This window comes from Hermetia illucens, chromosome 3 (assembly GCF_905115235.1).
Source record: "Hermetia illucens chromosome 3, iHerIll2.2.curated.20191125, whole genome shotgun sequence".
Taxonomy (NCBI): Eukaryota; Metazoa; Arthropoda; class Insecta; order Diptera; family Stratiomyidae; genus Hermetia; species Hermetia illucens.
The window spans coordinates 90929184-90948774 of record NC_051851.1 but is presented as its reverse complement, the minus strand read 5'-3'; the positions used below and the strand labels follow the sequence as shown (position 1 = coordinate 90948774).

Sequence of the window (19591 nt, the reverse complement as noted above, 5' to 3'; positions counted from 1 at the left end):
TCACGTAAACCAACAGAACATAACCACAGTTTGGTAAGTATTTTCTTCACCTTGACCACCATTTTGTCTCCAGACCCTCCACCCGACCTTTCTTTGATTTCATTGATAATGGCGTATTGAACCGATGCTCTATGGAAGTGAGCCCTACAGCGTAAAGAAAAAGGCCTTACAACACTCAAAAAGTCGCTAATTATCATAATAACACTATTAGGAGAAATGAAAAAATGGCTCGGGGAGCTTATGATAGGGATCATAAAATTCGATCGTTCGAAGGATTATTGGGATCCAAATGAAAAATTTGGTTTTCAATTTTTCATACGCCATTTGGTTTTCCAGGTTTTGTTTCCAAAACAAAACCTAATTAAAATCGGTTCAATGTCTATCTATCTGCCCGTCTGTCTGCCTGTCACACGCACTTTTCTCAGAAACGGCTATACTGATCATCACGAAATTTGGTGAAAAGGTGGGAACTATGGGCCCCCAGACATGCAGTGAATGATATCCTTCTACGTTGAGATTTAGGGGGGTGCCCATACAAGTAAAAGGAGGGTGTAAAATTTTTTTTCACCGAATATAGTCAAGTGGGGTATCAAATGGAAGGTCTCAATTAGTACTTTTCGAAGTCAGTCTTAGTTTTGAGATTTATTAGAAAGGGGGGGGGGGGGCAGTGGGAGGGGTCGAAATTGTGAACTTCTTTAACGGACCCATTCTCAAAAACTACTCATCTGAAAAATCTGAAAAAGATCATGAACTGCCTCTATATGGTGCTCAGACCTCAAAATACTCTCCATATCGATATCCGTTCAAATTAAGTTAATAATAGTATATTACCATATCTTTTGAGTAAAACCCCCCTTAAGTTTATCCTAGAGTTATAAAAGTTGGCAGTAGTATAAAATATAATATGAAGCATATTATCCCCAAGTTTGATCAAAATCATATTATTGGTAACAAAGTTACAGTAGCTCAAAGTTGATTTTACCATGTAAATTTACTGCAACATAATATCAATATCACGCTAAAGTGGGTAGTCAGACGTGCTCAATGCATTTACATAACGGTCTTCGTACAAATGGGATAGTTCTACACTGAGATATACTCACAGAAGAAGCAAACAAAACCTTTCATACCCAGCTTCCGGTTTCCCGACTTGTTTATTTTGCTTCCAACCTACCTTTTGGTGATTCAATTTACAGAGTTCCCGTCCGTTAGTGAATTTTTTCCAAAACAGGGCGATTGAGACTATTAATCCCCCTAATATACGTACAGATGAGCCGTTGGCATCATAATCCTGAAAATTGACTATTGAAAAGCCACAAATATCGAATAAACTTATACAGTTGAGTCCTGATAATTTGTATTTCCGACTAAATCGTACAAATTTGCTGGTTCCCAGAGTTAATTTTTTTTTATTTTCCAGTTCCGGTAATCTCTTAATAAATCTTCAGTCCCTTCGTGATTCTACTGTATCTGTTGACGGAACCGGAAGGCATGATCCATAGCTGAATAATCTATGCAGCTTGTGCTGACAAACACGTATGTGATTAGGGATATAATACCAAGATAGTCCAAACAGTAATGACTGGCCGGCAGAATCTAATAAGGTTTAAACTTGGTCACTTTAAACTGGCTGCAATAAAGTGGAGATGCACCAGGTTATTGCTCATTTGGGATACAATTCAATTGAACATATCCCTCATCATCTACCCATTGAATCCAGACAAAAAAGAAACAAGTCGGGAAACCGGAAGCCGGGTGCTTCAGGTATGAACGGTTTTGTTTGCTTCTTCTCTGAGTATATCTAAGTGTAGAACTATCCCATTTGTACGAAGACTGTTATGTATATGCACTGAGCATGTCTGACTACCCACTTTAGTGTGATATTGATATTCAGTTACAGTAAATTTACATGGTAAAGTCAATTTTGAGCTACTGTCACTTTGTTGCTAATAGTATGATTTTTATCAAATTTGGGGATAATATGCTTCATATTATATTTTATACTACTACCAACTTTTATAACTCTGGGATAAACTTAAGGGGGGTTTTACTCAATTTTCCCAAAAACATGGTAATATAATATTATTAAATTAATTTGAACGGATATCGATATGGAGAGTATTTTGAGGCCTGGGCAACATAAAGAGACAGCCTCATGCATTTTTTTCAGATTTTTCGGTTGGGTAGTTTCTGAGAATGGTTCCGTTAAAGGAGTTATCACTTACCACCCCTCCCACTCCCCGCCTTTCTAATAAATCTCAAAACTAAAACCGGCTTTGAAAAGTACTAATCGAGACCTTTCATTTGATACCAAACATGACCATATTCGGTGAAAAAAAATTTTACACCCCCATTTTAGATTTATGGGGACTCCCCTAAAATTTCAACGTAGGAGGATATTATTCACTGCATGTCTGGGGGTCCACAGTTTCCACCTTCTCACCAAATTTCGTGTCAATCGGTATAGCCGTTTCTGAGAAAAGTGCTTGTGACAAACAGACAGACAGACAGACGGACGGACAGATAGACAGACATTGAACCGATTTTAATAAGGTTTTGTTTGCAAAACTGCTATGCAGAGAATTCTGACTGACTTTGAACCTTTCTGTTTCGCCTACATATTTTTCTCCGCAAATCAAAGAGTAAAATGATGATAGCAAACTACTCAGCCTTTGAAGCGTCATAACATTTTAAAGGGAGGAGGAGGGTCGCCGCGGTTCTCCCTCCATTCCTCTCTAGCCCCTCCTCCCGCCGAGACTGGGGTTGCAAATTAAATCATATCGTGGTGAAATCAAAATAATCTGATTTTAAAGCTCCATAACTTTTCAAAGGAAGCGACTGACTCCTTTTCCTTCTACTACCCGCCCTCTAGAGATGAAATTAAAAATTCAAACTTTACTTTGATAATACTAACAAAAAATTTCTTTGAGGCGTCATGGCTTTGCCTTATGGTTGAAATTCAAGTTTTCCTAAAGATTTACGGATGTAGTTCGGGAAGGATAGAACCAAATTATAGCGGGCGAGATCCCTTATCAACAACTTATCAACAGTAGGTATGATGTTTAGAAAGAGGCCTACCGAATTCTCAAAAACCTGGAGCTGATAGCTCCCGATTTTCGAATTTTCAATACAAATTTTGGAGAAAGATTTCAATTGGATGATTGTCCGGAGATAATTCCAGCTGGACATATACCTTTATATTAGTATCTTCAAGCAATATATTCGTTTCTAATTATTTCATGCATGTCATGACTTTATAGTTTTTTATTAGTACCTTATACTCTAAGAGAATGTTAATCCAATACTTACGTATCTTGTGTGTGATGTGTGAATTCCTATGATAATTAAAAATATAAATAAGGCCGTTGATCTGAAAAGAAAAGATAAATAATAACAATTTGATCAGTCAAAATCCAAATATGTACTACTAGTACTTGTATGTATCGTCAATAGCTAACGAATTTCCATTTTAAATTCAATCTACCTATTATCAAGTTATATTCAACGAGAATACTGATAGTTTAAAATGTAAGTACACCATGTGAGATATTATAGATTAAACCTACATGCGAGAAACTAGCAGAACTAGAAAATTTGGACTAGTTAACGCAAAATTGACACACTAGCGAGTGTGCTATGCTCAGAACATAATTTATATCACAAAAGTACAAATAAAGTGATATTAATTATAATTTGGATCACAGGGGATGATAAAATGAAGTCCCAAGGGAGCAAGAATTGTGGTGTTTATTCAATATGCAAAGGAAAGAACTCTTGAAAAAGTACCAGCAACCGTATTGATTCAATCGACTTATGACTTTATCGCAGTATGAAACATGCATTGAATGCCGACATAATTTGCACACCATGGGACCGCCAACTAAACACATTTGCATGGATTAAGTGGAGTCAGCCCGCACAGATATCTTATTATTGGTAAATATGCATAAGATTCACTTTTCGTTCCATTCAGTACCAATAATTTGGACAAAATGAGATACCATCGCTACTACTTCATTCAACAGTTATGCAATTCTTGTACTATTTTTATATCAAAGAAGTGGCAATGGGCGGTAGTAGCTATGTATGAATAATTCGATATCCCAGTTTGGTTGCCGCATTCGATTTGATTGAGCCGGGCGTGTTGAGCATTTCCTCTTTCAGTGGAATCAACTCTCGTTTGACTTGCTGTTTCGGTTAACTCAGTAGAATTCTAATTAGCAGCAGTGATTCAATATGCAAGTACTTGAACTGGTAGATGATAAACTGCAATGATTTAAACCACCGTCTTCCCCGACACCCATGTACGTATGTACGTGTCGTAAGACACTGAGTCGCGATTCCGAAGAACTGGTTGTTCTAGGGAAGACAATGCGTCGCCAGCTATGCGGTAAATAATCAATTGTCGCATTTAAATACAGCCGCAGATGGACTTGTGGGCTTTTGAACTATAAAAGGTAACATTCATAAAGTGCATCTACGTTTAAACCATACAAAAATATTAATATGGACAGCAGAATCAATGTATAAAGCCATTCTGGTCGTGCAGGTATTGATTAGGGCCATATAAATGGGCGTCATATTTTGGTTTATGTTTCCAGAATGATTCTGGGACAGTTTTTTGACTATGCCGACCGGAATCAGAATCATCTCGTTGTCTTTCACTTTGCCTGGTATGGATTTAAATACAGAGGAGTAGAGGCTGAAAATATACTTTTAATACGTACTGGCAGACGGTTCTAAGCTTCACGTTGACCCTTACATTGCCAAAGTGAAGTTTCTTATATGATCATTTGAAACAAGATTGTTACTGTTTTATGCACGTCTAGGAATACGAATAGCGTAGACGATGAACATTTACAACAGGAGTGACACGTACATATAATTGGGGCAATCTAATTTATTTTACTTTTTCTAGATAAGTTCTAGAGGTTCTGGCCAACAACAATTTCAGCGGAAGCAGCGGTTAGGAAGTCTAAGATGACATTAAAAAAATCAAGCATTCAAGCGCTTATATTAAACCTTGGAACTGAAATGGGCAGCACGGCCGATATAGAAAGATCAACCAGCTGATAAGCAATATTATGATATTATGAACTTAAGGGGGTTTTGCAGCCAATTGCTAAAAATTATAGTAATATACTATTATTAACTTTATTTGAACAGATATTGGTATGGAAGATATTTCGGGCCCAGGCACCATACAGTGACAGCCTCCTGATTTTTTTCAGATTTTTCGGTTGGGAAGTTTCTGAGAATAGCCCCCTTAAAGAAATGATCACTTTGCAAAACTCCGGACTCCCTACCTTTCTAACAAATGTCAAAACTAAGACCGGTTTCGAAAAGTACTAACCGATGTTTCACCCAATATCACAAATAGGATCATTTTGGAAAAGTACTAAAACTTTCATTTGATACCCCACATGACTATATTTCGTGAAAAGAAATTGAAAATACAATATGTTATCTCTGCCAACAATAAAATGAGAATAGGTGAAAACATTCTGTGTGACTGCAGCGTTATACGTAGAAACCGCCTGGTTTAATGATATTTAACCCAAAAAACTTTATCAAGTTAGGTCCTCAAACCTTTAAGGATTTTTTAAGTCAACAGGAATGGATTAGTACCAGGGCCTTGCACAATGTAATCACTCCAAGACTCATGAAGAATATAGAGGGTGTCCGGTTGACGATGATAGAAACTTTAATGGTGTTTAACACCACTCGTTTGGGGAACATTGCTCCATGGAATGCCACTCTATCTTTTACCTTTACAAAGTTCGCGGGATGGGTGAGGGCGGTGAGGGAGTAGAATATTATAATTTTGATGGGAAGGTTACGCTTTTTGATACTATTCACGAAAAACGCTATAACTCTTGTAATGGTAAAAATAGAGTTTCCCTGAAACGAGTGGTTCTAAACACCATTAACTATGTCAATGTCCTCTGTTCGGATAAGAATGAACAGGTGACATGTTATCATTATGTTAAAAAAATACTTTTGCACCATCAATATTAAACGTTTTTATTATATACGTTTATATCATATAAGGGAGCTAACTCGGCAAATACATTGATTTTTCATTCAACTCATGAGATACCATCAAACACTTATGGAACCGCCAAAAGTTATTCGTGCGAATTTATAGGTTCTTTTATCCGAAAGTGTGGCCACCAGGAAGTCTTCATGAAATAACGCGCATGCGATACTAGTGAGTGAACCCGTTAAGAGATATAATTGAGTGGGTTTAGGTATGTTCACATTGATTTCTTAATCGAAAGATATTTCAGATTCTTTTGGACAAATGCTATCAACATACAAGTTAGGTAGGGCAGTTCAGACTATCAATAGGAGAAGCACTTAACAATTATTGTCACATTCTGGCGTATCTTTCAAATTTTTATTACACAAAACCATGAGCAAATATTCTAGCCAAATTAACCAGCATGAAATGGATGAATAACACCCCAATATGTATTAAACTATTATTCAATGACTTTCGAAACAGACGAAAAAAAGGGATTTCTATGACCAACTCAGCTATAAAATAGGCGTCCTGACTTCGTTCGAAAAGGGAGAGGAGTACGAGAAACACCTAAGAGACTCAGAGAGTAGTTACGGTACCGATGCTAATACAACAGCAGTCACTATTAAATCAATGCATTTGATACTCATTGAAAGTTGGGATTATTCCCCAGTTATCGGAAGCCGAGAATGAAATATAAAGAAGCTAAAGTTAAATAGAAAAAGTTCACAAATGGTTATCCTCGTTTGATGTTGATCAAACTCAGAATGCTGCCTTTCTTCAGTTCGACTGAGATCTCAGCGCTTAAGTTAAGTGGAAGTCCTATCCATCGTAAAACACAGTGCTATTGTGTTCTAAAAAGCTTATCGGAACCAAGCGTGAACGGTGTGTTGAACTAGCGGTAGCAGTTACCCGTAAGACGCGCTACCATCAACTGGAATTCGGTTACAGGTAGGATATTGATTTCGAAATGCAAGGCAAAAATAAGGACTTCAATAGTACAGTGCTGCAAACGGAGAGTTCCGATGCAGGGGAGAGGCTTTCTATGGGCAATTCAATACAGTTCAGGGGAAGCTTCCTAAAAGCAATATTGTAATCATAATAGGAATATGAATGTCATAACACTCGCTCAATCTGATAAAGAAAGACAGCTTTGGAGGTGATAGCAACCATGAAAACTTTGTGAATTTCTGTAATTTCTACGGCATGTCATCGGCAGCACATTATTTAAACACTGAGAATACGGGCAGAGTAGATTTTTGATTGATAGTCAGTAATGCCTAACCAAATTGACTACAGAGCGAATAGCAGCAGGTCTAAGGTTGTCTTCTGGGTGTGCATAATAAGCCGTCTACTCGCAGAAGCCGGAATCTACGATGCCTCAAGTTAAATAAGGACCGTTTTCGTGATGCGTAGATGCAGATTACTGAACATAAGTAGTTGAGAGTGGGGCGCAAATGGCGATAAAACTCCAATAACAGTACGAAGCCTATAAATTGCTGCCTAATATACGACGTTATTTGATCTTGTCGAAAAACAATAATTTAAGAAAACATACAATAGAATCTTCAATGACGACCATTCATCACAATTCTCAATCATATGACATCCTGTACCGCTTTTCCTAGATCAAATAGCCAGTGAACATAACAAGAAGGAAAATCATCCCGTCATCAATGCACTCACACGAAGGCGTAGGGCTTGGCTTTATCGTCCCCATGTGAAACCTCGAATTTCAATTCATTCAATTCAATTTTCGCAGAAATTCCACTTATTTTTAAATTTTGAGAATCTCAGAGTGAAAGAAGGAGATGATTGATAAATATCATGGAGAAAAGCGCCTTCCCTGAGTGCGTATTTGTGAACTTCCTACTCTAGCACCTCAAAATTTGGCCGTTTTAGTTTCCGATTAAGATCCTTTGTATTGACCTCGCGTATAATTGTAGAGTATACATTGAGTTCAGATTCATGCGTTCTTATCAATTTTTAGAAAGCTTTCAACAACGTCAACAAATGGAATGGATCTGAAGTGTTCGGCGTAGGAGGATAATCCGGAAGAAGCCAATAGCTGTTGTCAGAGTGGTAAGTTGCGGTGCCAAATTTCATACATTGTGTTCAGGTCAACAAAGTCCACAGCGAAGTCCCTCATAACTGTGATCCGTAAAGGAACGACAGGGCATCATTCTTTGTTCGTTTTCTCATTGGATAGTGCATAGTGGTCAAATGGCTCTGAATTTGTAGAAGCAGTCATACTAGAGATCAATACAAACAAAACAAAAACAACATTCTTAGTTTGACTGGTAATTGTAGTCTTCCTTTCTGCATCGATGGAACACTGAAGGCATTCAGAAATTTGATTTGTTGATAGACGCACAAAAGCCCTAAGTTCGTTTTCACTGGTTTATCCAAAATCTGTTAATCCAGGAAAGCCAATTCTAACGTCATGATGATGTTATCTTGCATCAAAACAAAGTTGGTGGCAGTCAGTATGACCCATATGACACCTGTGAATACGTTGATTAAAAGGCAGAAATGGGAGTGAAAATGTCGCACATTAAGAATGCCCTGGGAAAATATAGTAGAGTTATAGGCTAATCCTGGACGGAGTTGAAATTAAATTAATCATATGTCCGTCAACAGTAGATTCACATTTGCATTTGGATGTTCGTCAAAAAAGAAGTGCAGTTTGAACAAATAAAAGAGAAAAAAGTGCAGAATGGGGAGGCCTGACTGAAGCTTAAAATAAGCTTAACCTACTCCTTGAAAGTATGTCTTCGCTGGCGATTAACTAGGAACAAACGATTTCTTATCAAACGCTTATGTATAGTATCTCCGAAGATACGATTCCGTGTCCTTAGGCTTCTTCATTTTCAACAACGTGTGACAATACTTTAAGTCAGATACCAAGAGTGAAAATAGCGTGATATATACTCAGTAATATTGCCAAGAGCGCAGTTCAAAATTGCTCACAGTCTGAATATTCTTTGCAGAACCCAAACAAAAAGATAGAAATTTTAATTTTGTCGGAAAATAAAGAATCAATTCGGAAAGGATTAACAAATGATAATACAGGTAAATTAAAGATATTCGCATTGTTTACATATAAAAACCCAACTAACCGCTTGCTGATATCATACTAAATGAGCATATTAAATTGCAAACAAATGACTTAAGAACAGCTCCCAAGAACGATTAAATGAAACCAGGAGCTATTTTTGTTTGCGAATCTGTCAGGCGCTAAGCCGATATTAACACTTCAATTCTATAAATATCGATTGTTTTTATTAACGACTCAGATGATTTTCCATAATAGAACAATTCGCAGTCCTTGCAGATGAACAAATAGCAATAACATGTGCAGAACACAACTCAAAAACCATCCAAAATTCACGCTCGTCGAAGTGGGTGAGGAAGTTCCCATGATATACGCGTATTGATAGATGCATTCAATATTATTTGAATACGAACGGTTTGGAATTATTAATGAAATTTAAATCGATGGGACCAGCGATGGTATACAAACTTTCGCTTCGATTACTCATCGTTATCTATAGGCTTCTAACAGTGCAGAAGACAAAAAACTCATGCTTGCATGGGAGTAGGAAATGCTCATTCGGCATGCCATCAAGAACTGCCATATTTATTAAAATTAGTTCGAGCAGAGAATAAATAATGGACGCATTGTTCAGCAAATAATTATTTAATAATAACGATGATGATACTGATGAGTAGTACCCGGAGTCATGAAAACCAAGTGCCACACTCCTAATGGCAAATTTGAATGGCTCAGCGTGGTTTTTATGGTTTCTTGAGTCGAATTAGGAGGCCGTTCAGCCAGAAGTGATATGCATTTCAAGCTAAATGATATTGCGTTATTGTCCAACTATATTTTTTGGACTGCTTGCATCTTCAGCTCATTGCTATGATTTTTGCAAGAACTGTTGTGGCACACATACCCCATACATAAGTCCCAAGGCCACCCCCACATATTACAATCGAATTAAACGCTCAAAAGCCGAGTTATTACTTCTTATTCATTAAGCTGATCTGGCAATTCAAACATTCCTGCTATTGCTGCCGCCTATATGGACGATTTGGCCCAAAGCCATTCATTACACATTTACAACGATCCAGATGGAAAATGCACTCGAAATTTTGCAAATAAACAATTCCGCAGCTTTCGTATCAGAGCTGTTTTGTCAAGAGTGCAATGCCTCGGTGCAGTCTGCTTGCGAAGTAAACCCCATTCGGCAGAATAATTGGTTATGCATACTTATGGATTCTTGTGCGAGACTACCTAAATAAATACGAGATGTAGAGTCACAAATCAATTATGTCTTCATTCCTTTGAAATTAAGCAGATATTATTGTCTGGAAGACTTTCCCGTCGCCGATAATTGAACGTAAGGTTTACTCGCGCACCCAATTGCGCTACCGCTGTTAGTTTTAAAAATATTTATTTTTATTGGCAAATAATTATAGATTAATTATTATACGTGCATCCTGTCCACCTGCTTGTGGAGCATAGGACATCCGTACAGGGAGACCCGCTAAGTAAGAAATGACTTTCAAAAATATATCAAACGCGTATTAAGAAAGTTTAATTTATGTACTCAAATTGACATGCGTAAGGTACATATGTAAAAAAGTCTGTACTTCAGTAAAAATATCCCAATTGGCGATGTCGTAGAGCACCAAGAGTATATTCTCTAGGTGACACTGCGTGGGACTGCGTGTGGTATGATCGCAACTCTAGAGTCGGACACCGAACATTTTAATATTAAACTCTCATGTTTTGCGATTCTATGTTAGTTCTGAAGCCTAAAGAAGAAAACTACAAATAGTAGATTAGTATGGATTCGGTTAAAGCGGGAGTACATAGCACCATATTGTCCACGTGGTAAAGACATAAGTATTAAAAATTGGAGAATAATGTCTATGAAAATCTGAGCAAAGATGCCCAGCAGGATCGATGTGTTGGAGGTTTTACGCAGAGCAACAATGAGAGTTGGAATCAACGTATTTGGAAAATCTCACTAGAGCACTTGAGTTGAACCTTTATCATGGTTGAGATTGCAGCTTATGTGGCAGCCTATACCTTTAATGAAGTTTTTTTGCTTTTCTAGCGTCGTCTATGCAAAGCGTGAGAATCGGTAGTGAACCAAGCCCACGGCCCCCCGCCCATGATAAGCTGAGCCGGACCGGAAGCTGGAAAAGAAAATAAAGGCAGGATGGACGCTTCAGGTATAAAAGGTTTTGTGTATTTCTTTTATAAAGACACTTATAAAGCTTTTTAAAGATTTGCCTGTATGGGCCCCCTTAAATTCAACGCGGAATGGTGTAATTCACTGTGTGCGTGAGCGTTCACAGTTCCCTCCTTTTCACCAAATTTGGTGTCAACCGGTATAACCGTCTCCGAGAGAAATGCGTGTAACAGACAGACAGACAGACAGTAAACCGATTTTAATAAGGTTTTGTTTCACACAAAACCTGTGCTTTAAACATCATGGATGATATCAACACCCTTTGTGGACCTAGCATCGATGTCAGCTAAGCCGCTAAAACTCGCTTATGAACGTTTTATTCCAATTGTTTTAGTGTTCAAAGCCCACAACTTATGTTTTCAAAGCCGGTGCACCTCTTAATTCAAAAATTACTGAGCTGATCCTTTTCAAATTTTGAACTCTGTATCGGTTATATGCTTGATTATTTTTCAATTCTAGCCGAAGGTAAAAATGGAGAGAAATCGAAAATAGAGACCACTGGTTTAACCTATACTAGATTCGGACTGTCAGCTAAGGCAAATACCAGTTCTTTAGAAATAAACAGGAATATTGGATCTTACAGGCTCCTCTAGAGTCATAGGCACATCTAATGAACATATATCTATTGGATGGGGTAAGTGTTTGTGCATTTAGTTTGTCAGACTGTTCACTTTAGTGTGATTCTGAAGTCAGAGTCCTATATTGCAACAAAAGGGCAACTTTGATCTATTACAAGCTTGTTAATAATAGCGTGTTTTCCATCAAACCTATTGGTATCATGCTATACCACTGCATAATTTGATGATTCCAGGATAAACTTAAGGGAGGTTTCTAGTCGATTTCTAGGAAACATACTAATAATAAATATGGTAATATACTGTCTTTAAAGAGTTATCGCTATGGAGAGTATTTTAAGGCCTAAATATCATGTGCATGGACCACAACATTTTTTCAGATTATCGGGTAGTTTCTGAGAACCTTGCCACCAATGTCAAAACTAACATTGAAAAGTATTAATCAAGACTTTTTATTTAACACCCAACTTAACTATATTCTGTGCAGAAACTTCCCTTCCCTTTTGCATGTATGAGAACCGCTCCTAAACTCACGTATAACAATGTTGCTCACTAACTATTTCTGAGAAAATTGGTGTGACAAACTGACAGATAGACGGACGGACAGACAGATAGTAAACGGATTTTAATGAAGTTTTGTTTTACAGAAAACCTTAATAAATTACTGCGGTTACTAAATATTTACTTGTCCTAAGACAGGCAGGCCACAAAAATGCATTCGATGTCCTCATAAAAATCATCATGCCAATGATTGAAAAGCCTCTGTCAAATGCCAGGGCAGCCACTACAGTCGAGGTGACAAGACAGACCCAGATTCTATTAAGAAATAAACAAGTCGGAATACCCGAAGCTGAGCGCTTCAGGTATAAAAGTGTTCATCTTATGTGAGAAACTTTCTATTCACATTTTTTTATACAAATACATATATAAGCACACACATATATAAGCGCAAAAGTTGAATACCGCTGATAATAACGTAGATATATATCCATCTGGATGGGGCACCCCCCTTAAAGCCAAAATAAATTGATGCAACGCGTTGTACGTGTAGCAGTTCGCAGATCACACATCCTCCCCAAATTTCGCGAGGATAGCTGCAGCCTTTTCGGAATAAATCGCGTGTGACAGACGGGCAGACAGACATTGAACCGATTTGAGTAAGGCTTCTACAGTTTAGAAATTTACTCGGCAACCCCCTTACGTCAATCTCAGAATTACAAAACGTAAGAGATAACAGTGCCCAATTTGGTTAAGTTTTAAGGAAACCCAACTATTATTAACACAGTTATAGGGGGTGAAATTTTGCGATGTTTTGAGAATTTCGTGCATTCGTATGACGTCATCATCACATAACAATTCCTTATTACCACAACGAAGTAAGTTCATATGAATGGGGTCGCAAACAATTATTTTTTTTTAATTTTGTAATTCGTATACTTTTTACTACAATTACAATTACTCCAAACAGACATATGTGTATGTAGGTATATATATATAATCAGCCATATTTAATGTATGTATAATACTATATATGTACATATGTATGCTTTTGTGCACGAAATAAATCGGAAATAAGGGTACGATCAATTTATATACGTGCATTTGTATGAACAGTATTCAGAAATAGACAGTTTGTTTGTTTAGGGTGAGGATAATATCTATGGCTGTAATATGTACGTATGTCTTCTAGTTTGGAAAAATATGAAGAAATATGTTGAATTTGTAGCTATATACGGATAGAAAAATGTGCGCAGAAGTTCCTCATATAAGATGAACACAAAACATTTATATCCGAAGTGCGAGCTTCTGATATTCCGACTTGTTTAATTCCTTTTGCCATTTTCTTGAATCTGCCTCACTATAATGATGATTTTCATGCAACTAACTCTTCGAAAATAGTTATAATTATCTATACACCGAAGAACTCGAAACGTTCCCTTCCTCTTTCCCCTTCAAAGTTGGCAGTTGCGTGGTCAGCAGCCCTGCGTCTGCTACCAGTTTACCACTCTCTTTTATCACAAATGCTACATGAATATGATTGCAAATTTTCGAATTCTCATTCATACAGGTTTCGAAAAGAAAATCTCTGCCACTCTGTAAGTTTCTACTACATGGCATGTAGCTAATGCCTCTCTGAAGTCTACCCATATGCATAGCAACCATATGGTAAATTTACAAAATTTGGATATCGTAATAAAAATTCCTTAAGAATCTATGTGAATTTATCTAAAATGATAAAGGTCGGAGAATTTTTAATCCCCATTGTCAGCAATAAACTCATCAATTTTTCCCCTCTGCATATCTCTTTATAACGGGAAAAATATTTTGCATGGCTCAAATAAATTAATAAATTTTCATTTAATTGAACTAAAGCGGAATCTATATCAAGTACTCTATTCTTACAGCAAGGTTACCGAATAAACTTATGTGACTGCCTCATTTTAAACACCAAAACAACAATAAGCAAGTAGAAGAAAACTTAGAGGTGCTCGTAATCCCCAACTTCTAGCATTACCTACGGTAGACGGAAGGATTTCCTTGCCAAACTCTTTGCAACCAAAGCAGCGGATCTGTCATGCATGTTTTTGAATCGGACATCCCGGGTGTCCGAGAACTCCAACTGGCATCAGGATTGAATATTCATATATATAATAACCATATTATTATGACAGAAATTTTCGAAGAATTAAATTTGATCCGTTTTGTTCGAACGATGAGAAACAAATTCCTGAATAACCGTTATAAAACACCTACAGTTGCATGTAGTCCTTGCCCAGCCTTCAAATTATTCTGTATGTGGCCTTAACTGGGAATTTATCATATAAGGCTCTAGGGAAACAACAACATATCTGTGTAAAATGCATTCATCACATTAAACTGTAATAAACATATATATACATTTGAAATGTCGATCCCCATAAAACGTCTCCCGCAATATATGGAATGCGACACAATATGTGCATTCAAACCATCCGAAGCAGAAACCTAGGGTTCAACATTTTTTCCGAAAGAAGCCCAAGCTCATATTACATCCAAGATAGTGAATTCGAAGGTAATTTAATACCAAAAACCATGGTGTCTTCTGTGAATAAAGACGTCTGCATGTACCTCCAGCGCCGCACTAGACCCAGTAAATCTACTGACCATGACTTCAGTGAATCAAGTTCAAGAGAGAAGATCGTTTAATCCATTGGATGCTTATTATGTGTATATTCACACCTACATTAACACATAAGATGACAGAATGACTTCCAATGAATCTATTAAATGACATCCTGAAAATTGTTTTATTTAAAAGGAATTGCATAATTATGTGATTTTTGCTTCCAAATTAATAGAAATTGCTGTAGCGGAAATCTTAAATGAGATCTAATGCAAAACATACTCTCGCATTCATTAATCATTAATTACAAATATGGCTCATCAAATAATGATGGTGGCATCTGTTTAGATCAGAAGTTTCACAGTTTAAACACTAGTAATTTTTCAAGAAATTATATCTCGAAAAAGATCATGGTTTGGCTAATAGAATCAATATTTTGTTTGAGAATGTTATTTCCTTCCAGGAATGTGCTCAGAAATTATGCAAATTTTATACTTTTTCCCAAAGTTATCAATGTAATTGTTTTCCCTGAAAAAAATAAAATCTAACGTAACGTTTCTGTGTAGATGAAGACGCTTATCAAACCGATTGAAAATCATATTCAATTTTAAGTAATCCAGGGTATTCTTATCTAATTTGCGTACATATGGCACAATGAATATGTAAATGGGTCCTCGATGCGTCGTGCCTAAAATATATTATTGAATTTCCTCCCAGTAACAATAGGCCAAATGTTTGTGGCATTCAAAGACCTTTATCCAGATAGCGTTTATACATATTATCCGTATGTCCATCATGGAAGCTTACAGAATCCCTTCGTATTTTTAAGGAATTGTCTTCTACGATAGTACGAAACCACATTTTTTTTGGGAAGTTAATAACAGAATGTCAGATGAATGCTTCAGTTTAATAATATTATTATTGATGAGGTACGAGCGGAACTATGTCAGTATTTATTTGACCTGAACTTAATAAATCATAGCAAGATCACATTATTAGAAGTAGCACATGCGGTATGCAGAAAAACACATTACCGCCAATGTCCAAACTCAAGTCGGAAAACCGGAAGCTGGACACTTTAGGTATGAAAGTTTTTGTATATTCCTTTTGTAGAGACATTTGAGTGTGTGTTTGTCCCATTACTACATAACACGTAATGTATGCATAAATTATCTGAAAATATCCACTTTCAAGTGATACTGACATTCAAAGTCAAGAATTTGCAAAGACCTATTATAACTTTGTTAGTAATGATGCAATTTCCACCAAACTTGGTAGGATCGTGCTCTATATTATAGCCTACATTACTGCGTGGTACTAGGATGAACTTAGTTCGCCAATTTGTTAACTTTATTTCTGCTAAGGGAAAGTCGCACCGCATCCCCAAAGAACTATTGTGCCCCTTTTATTGGTGATAGTGTACCTATTGATCATAGTATCTCAAGCAGGCCAATAACCGTCAGGAACTTTAGTATGTTCCCTACTTCCAGATCTTTCAGCTTAGCATCTTGTATTAAGTGTTCTCCCAGATGTCTCGACCTACTTTGCACAAGTGCCGGACACTGTCCCAGGACGTATTTAGAGGTTTCGTCCTCCTCCTCACAAAACCTGCAGGCAGTGTCCGTAGATATCCCTAGCTTCCCTAGGTGATAGTTCAGCCGGCAATGACCAGTGAGAATTCCCACTATGATTCGGAGGTTCTTTTTGGTGAGGTTTAAGCAATCCTTTGTGCGTATGGGTTCGTATCTCCCAATAAGTACCCTGAACTGCTCCATCCCTGGTAGGTTCGCCCAGTGTAGTTCCCTCAACCGTTCCTCTTCATTTCTTAGCTTCATAGCCATGAAACCGTTTCCGATTCCACAGATTCCACAACGTCCGCTACATCGTTGCCTTGCAACCCAGCATGGCCTGGAACCCAAAGTATCCAGATCTTGTTGGACGAGCCGAGTGTATTCGGTATCTCAAGACAATTCCATACCAGTTTAGAGTTCACCTGGTTGGACCTAAGTGCCTTGATCGCTGCTTGGCAATCGGTGAGAATAGCTATGTTGTGCCGCCTATAGTTCCTTTGCAGATTAAAGGAAGCACATTTGTCTATGGCGTATATTTCCGCCTGGAATATGCTAGTGTATCTGCCCATTGGTTCACAGTACATTTTCCTTGAACCAATGACGCCACCCGCTCCCTCTGCTGTGAGGGATCCGTCAGTGTACCAAGTAATCAGTTGCTGGTTTAAGCCGATTTGTTAACTTACAGCAAATAACTAAAAATTATAGTAATATACTATTATTGACTTTGTTTGAACAGATATCGGTATGTAGATTTCTTGATTTTTTTCAGATTTTTGGGTTGGGTAACTTCTGAGAATGGGTCCGTTAAAGGCAGCGGGCTGGGAACTCCATGTGAAATTTACGTTCCACACAGCTGACTGCACTGAAATGTGCGTGAAACACTAAGTAGATACGCTAAACAAATAACTAACCCACATATCGGCCAAAGTCTCAATGTTGATGTCGGCGAAAATTACACACAGCGGCATAGAGGATTGTTATAGGAACTTCTTCGTTAATACTTGCTCTGAGTAAGCCGTACTTTCCTTGCTCCTTGCAGAGAAGTACCTCCACACATTGGGCGACGGTGATTAAATTCCCAATGTGAAGGCTCATTAATTGTAATTATTCGGTAATTAAAATTTTGTCTTTTAGGAAATAAATGATAATAATAATCTTTGGCGATACAATCCAATTAGATCAGGGCCTTGAAGTGTAGAAGAGCACTTCATTCAAGACCGTAACGGCATATTACAGTACACTGCAGGAGGCAATGTGGTACGCATTGCGCTCGCCCGAGATTATTACCCTGATTTGACTCAGGAACACATTCACGGCTGAATCGACTGGTATCCGACGTCAAATTACGATACAGATCTCACTGCCACCAGTGAGATTTGAACCGCAACATTCTGTATTGCAGAACTGTGCTTTAATCACTGAGCTATCCGGCACACAGGAAATAAAGCGATCATATATTGACAGGCAGCATTATTATACTTTTAAAGACGACAACTTCACTCTTTACCACAGTATTTCTACAAAGTTAATCATTTACTTTAAATAAGGATTGGAGTGGATGGAGTCACACCGAGCTATTAGAGCCTTAATCCCTCTTCTTTGTTTTTCCACAGGGAGCTTTTGCCTTTCCGACATCTGGGTACAAGGGCGGTGCAGAATAATCCCCCATTCGAAAGTGAACCCTAATTTGAAATTGTTTTCTCAAAAGAAAACTAAGTATCTAAAATATTTGATGTCTTCAACCGGTTTGAGTAATTTACGTTTGGTCGAGGTTCAATATAAAATAAAAAGGCAAGACACTTTGTTAACAACTAGTGCTCTCTATTCGCGTCTACGAATATATAGGATAAATTTGAATGAACCACTGAGAAATTTCACTTAAGGTAATTATGTAATTTTATGTACAAGTGCGGATTTTCAGGCAAGACTACGTAATGATATGTCTACTAAAATAAATATTTGAACTTGCGACTGATTGTCTTTAAATAGAAGCTGCTTAAATGTAAATTTCATCAATGTTTACCAAATAATACACTCGACAAAGTATATATGTACACTCATTTATGCATAAGTTCATACATTCAGCGCTAGAAAATATTTTCTGAGCTACACTCATTACCTGATGTTTACTTAAGAAATGATTTCGGAGACTGTACCAACTGCCAAATTGTGGATTTGTTGATAGATCCAGACTAAACATAATTATTGCATTTGCGATGGGCACCCAGCATTTTACATTAATACCCTTGTTGACGTAAATAGGGAAGAGTCAGAGGAATTATAATGAGCAATCAGCGAATTGCAGTATGAATACTACACATATTTCGAAACTATTGTTTTTGATGCGTAGGCATCGGTATACAGCAGAAGCGATACCCATGCAAATTCGGAGTAATTTAAATCGATCATGAATATTTCTATTCATAGTCGAATCAGCTGAGAGGATGACCCGAGCTTATGTTCTTTCTCGGTGCCTCCATGATACGCACATTGCGGACGAATACATCTACAGATGCAGTAGAGCTAAAAATACGAAGTCAGTAAATTTACATATTTTCATCCTGTTCAAAAATCGGTTACATAAACGTTTCTGGAATCACCGGCAAAGCTTCTTCATTTTATATTGAATTATTCATAGGTTATGCCCATGTTGAAAGCCAAGAACTGGAGCGATATTCAAATTAATCATTGTCCGCATCAAAAATCCCCTGTTTTCTCATTTTTCAAAGAATCGGACGAAACGAAGAATTGAGTATTTCAATGCGCATATGTTTATACATACATATGTATGTACGTAAATGAGTGTCTACATATATACCCGTACATTCGATGATGAAGGGGAAAGTCCATCACCATTCTCAAGAGGAAGAGGTTGCAAATTTATACATATTCCCAGACCAGAAAATTTGAAGTTTTTCAGTTTTTTATATCATAAAGCTTGCCCTTCATCGCCGTTTTGCGCCAGATACTTCTAGATCTAGCCAGTCCGCTGCCACTTCCGCCTTATAATTGACACGTCGACGGATTTGCTCAAACCTTAACATATCACTTTG

General features: G+C 37.4%; 1 protein-coding gene across 5 annotated transcripts in view; it reads right to left on the bottom strand.

Moving 5' to 3' along the window:
• The window catches only part of LOC119650587 (papilin), a 128533-nt gene that overhangs the window by 64030 nt on the left and 44912 nt on the right, over positions 1-19591 (bottom strand). For all 5 annotated transcript variants that reach the window (XM_038053427.1, XM_038053426.1, XM_038053425.1 and 2 more), the window contains exon 2: positions 3310-3370. In XM_038053427.1, coding sequence (XP_037909355.1) covers positions 3310-3370 — 61 coding nt within the window. The remainder of the gene's footprint in view (positions 1-3309; positions 3371-19591) is intronic.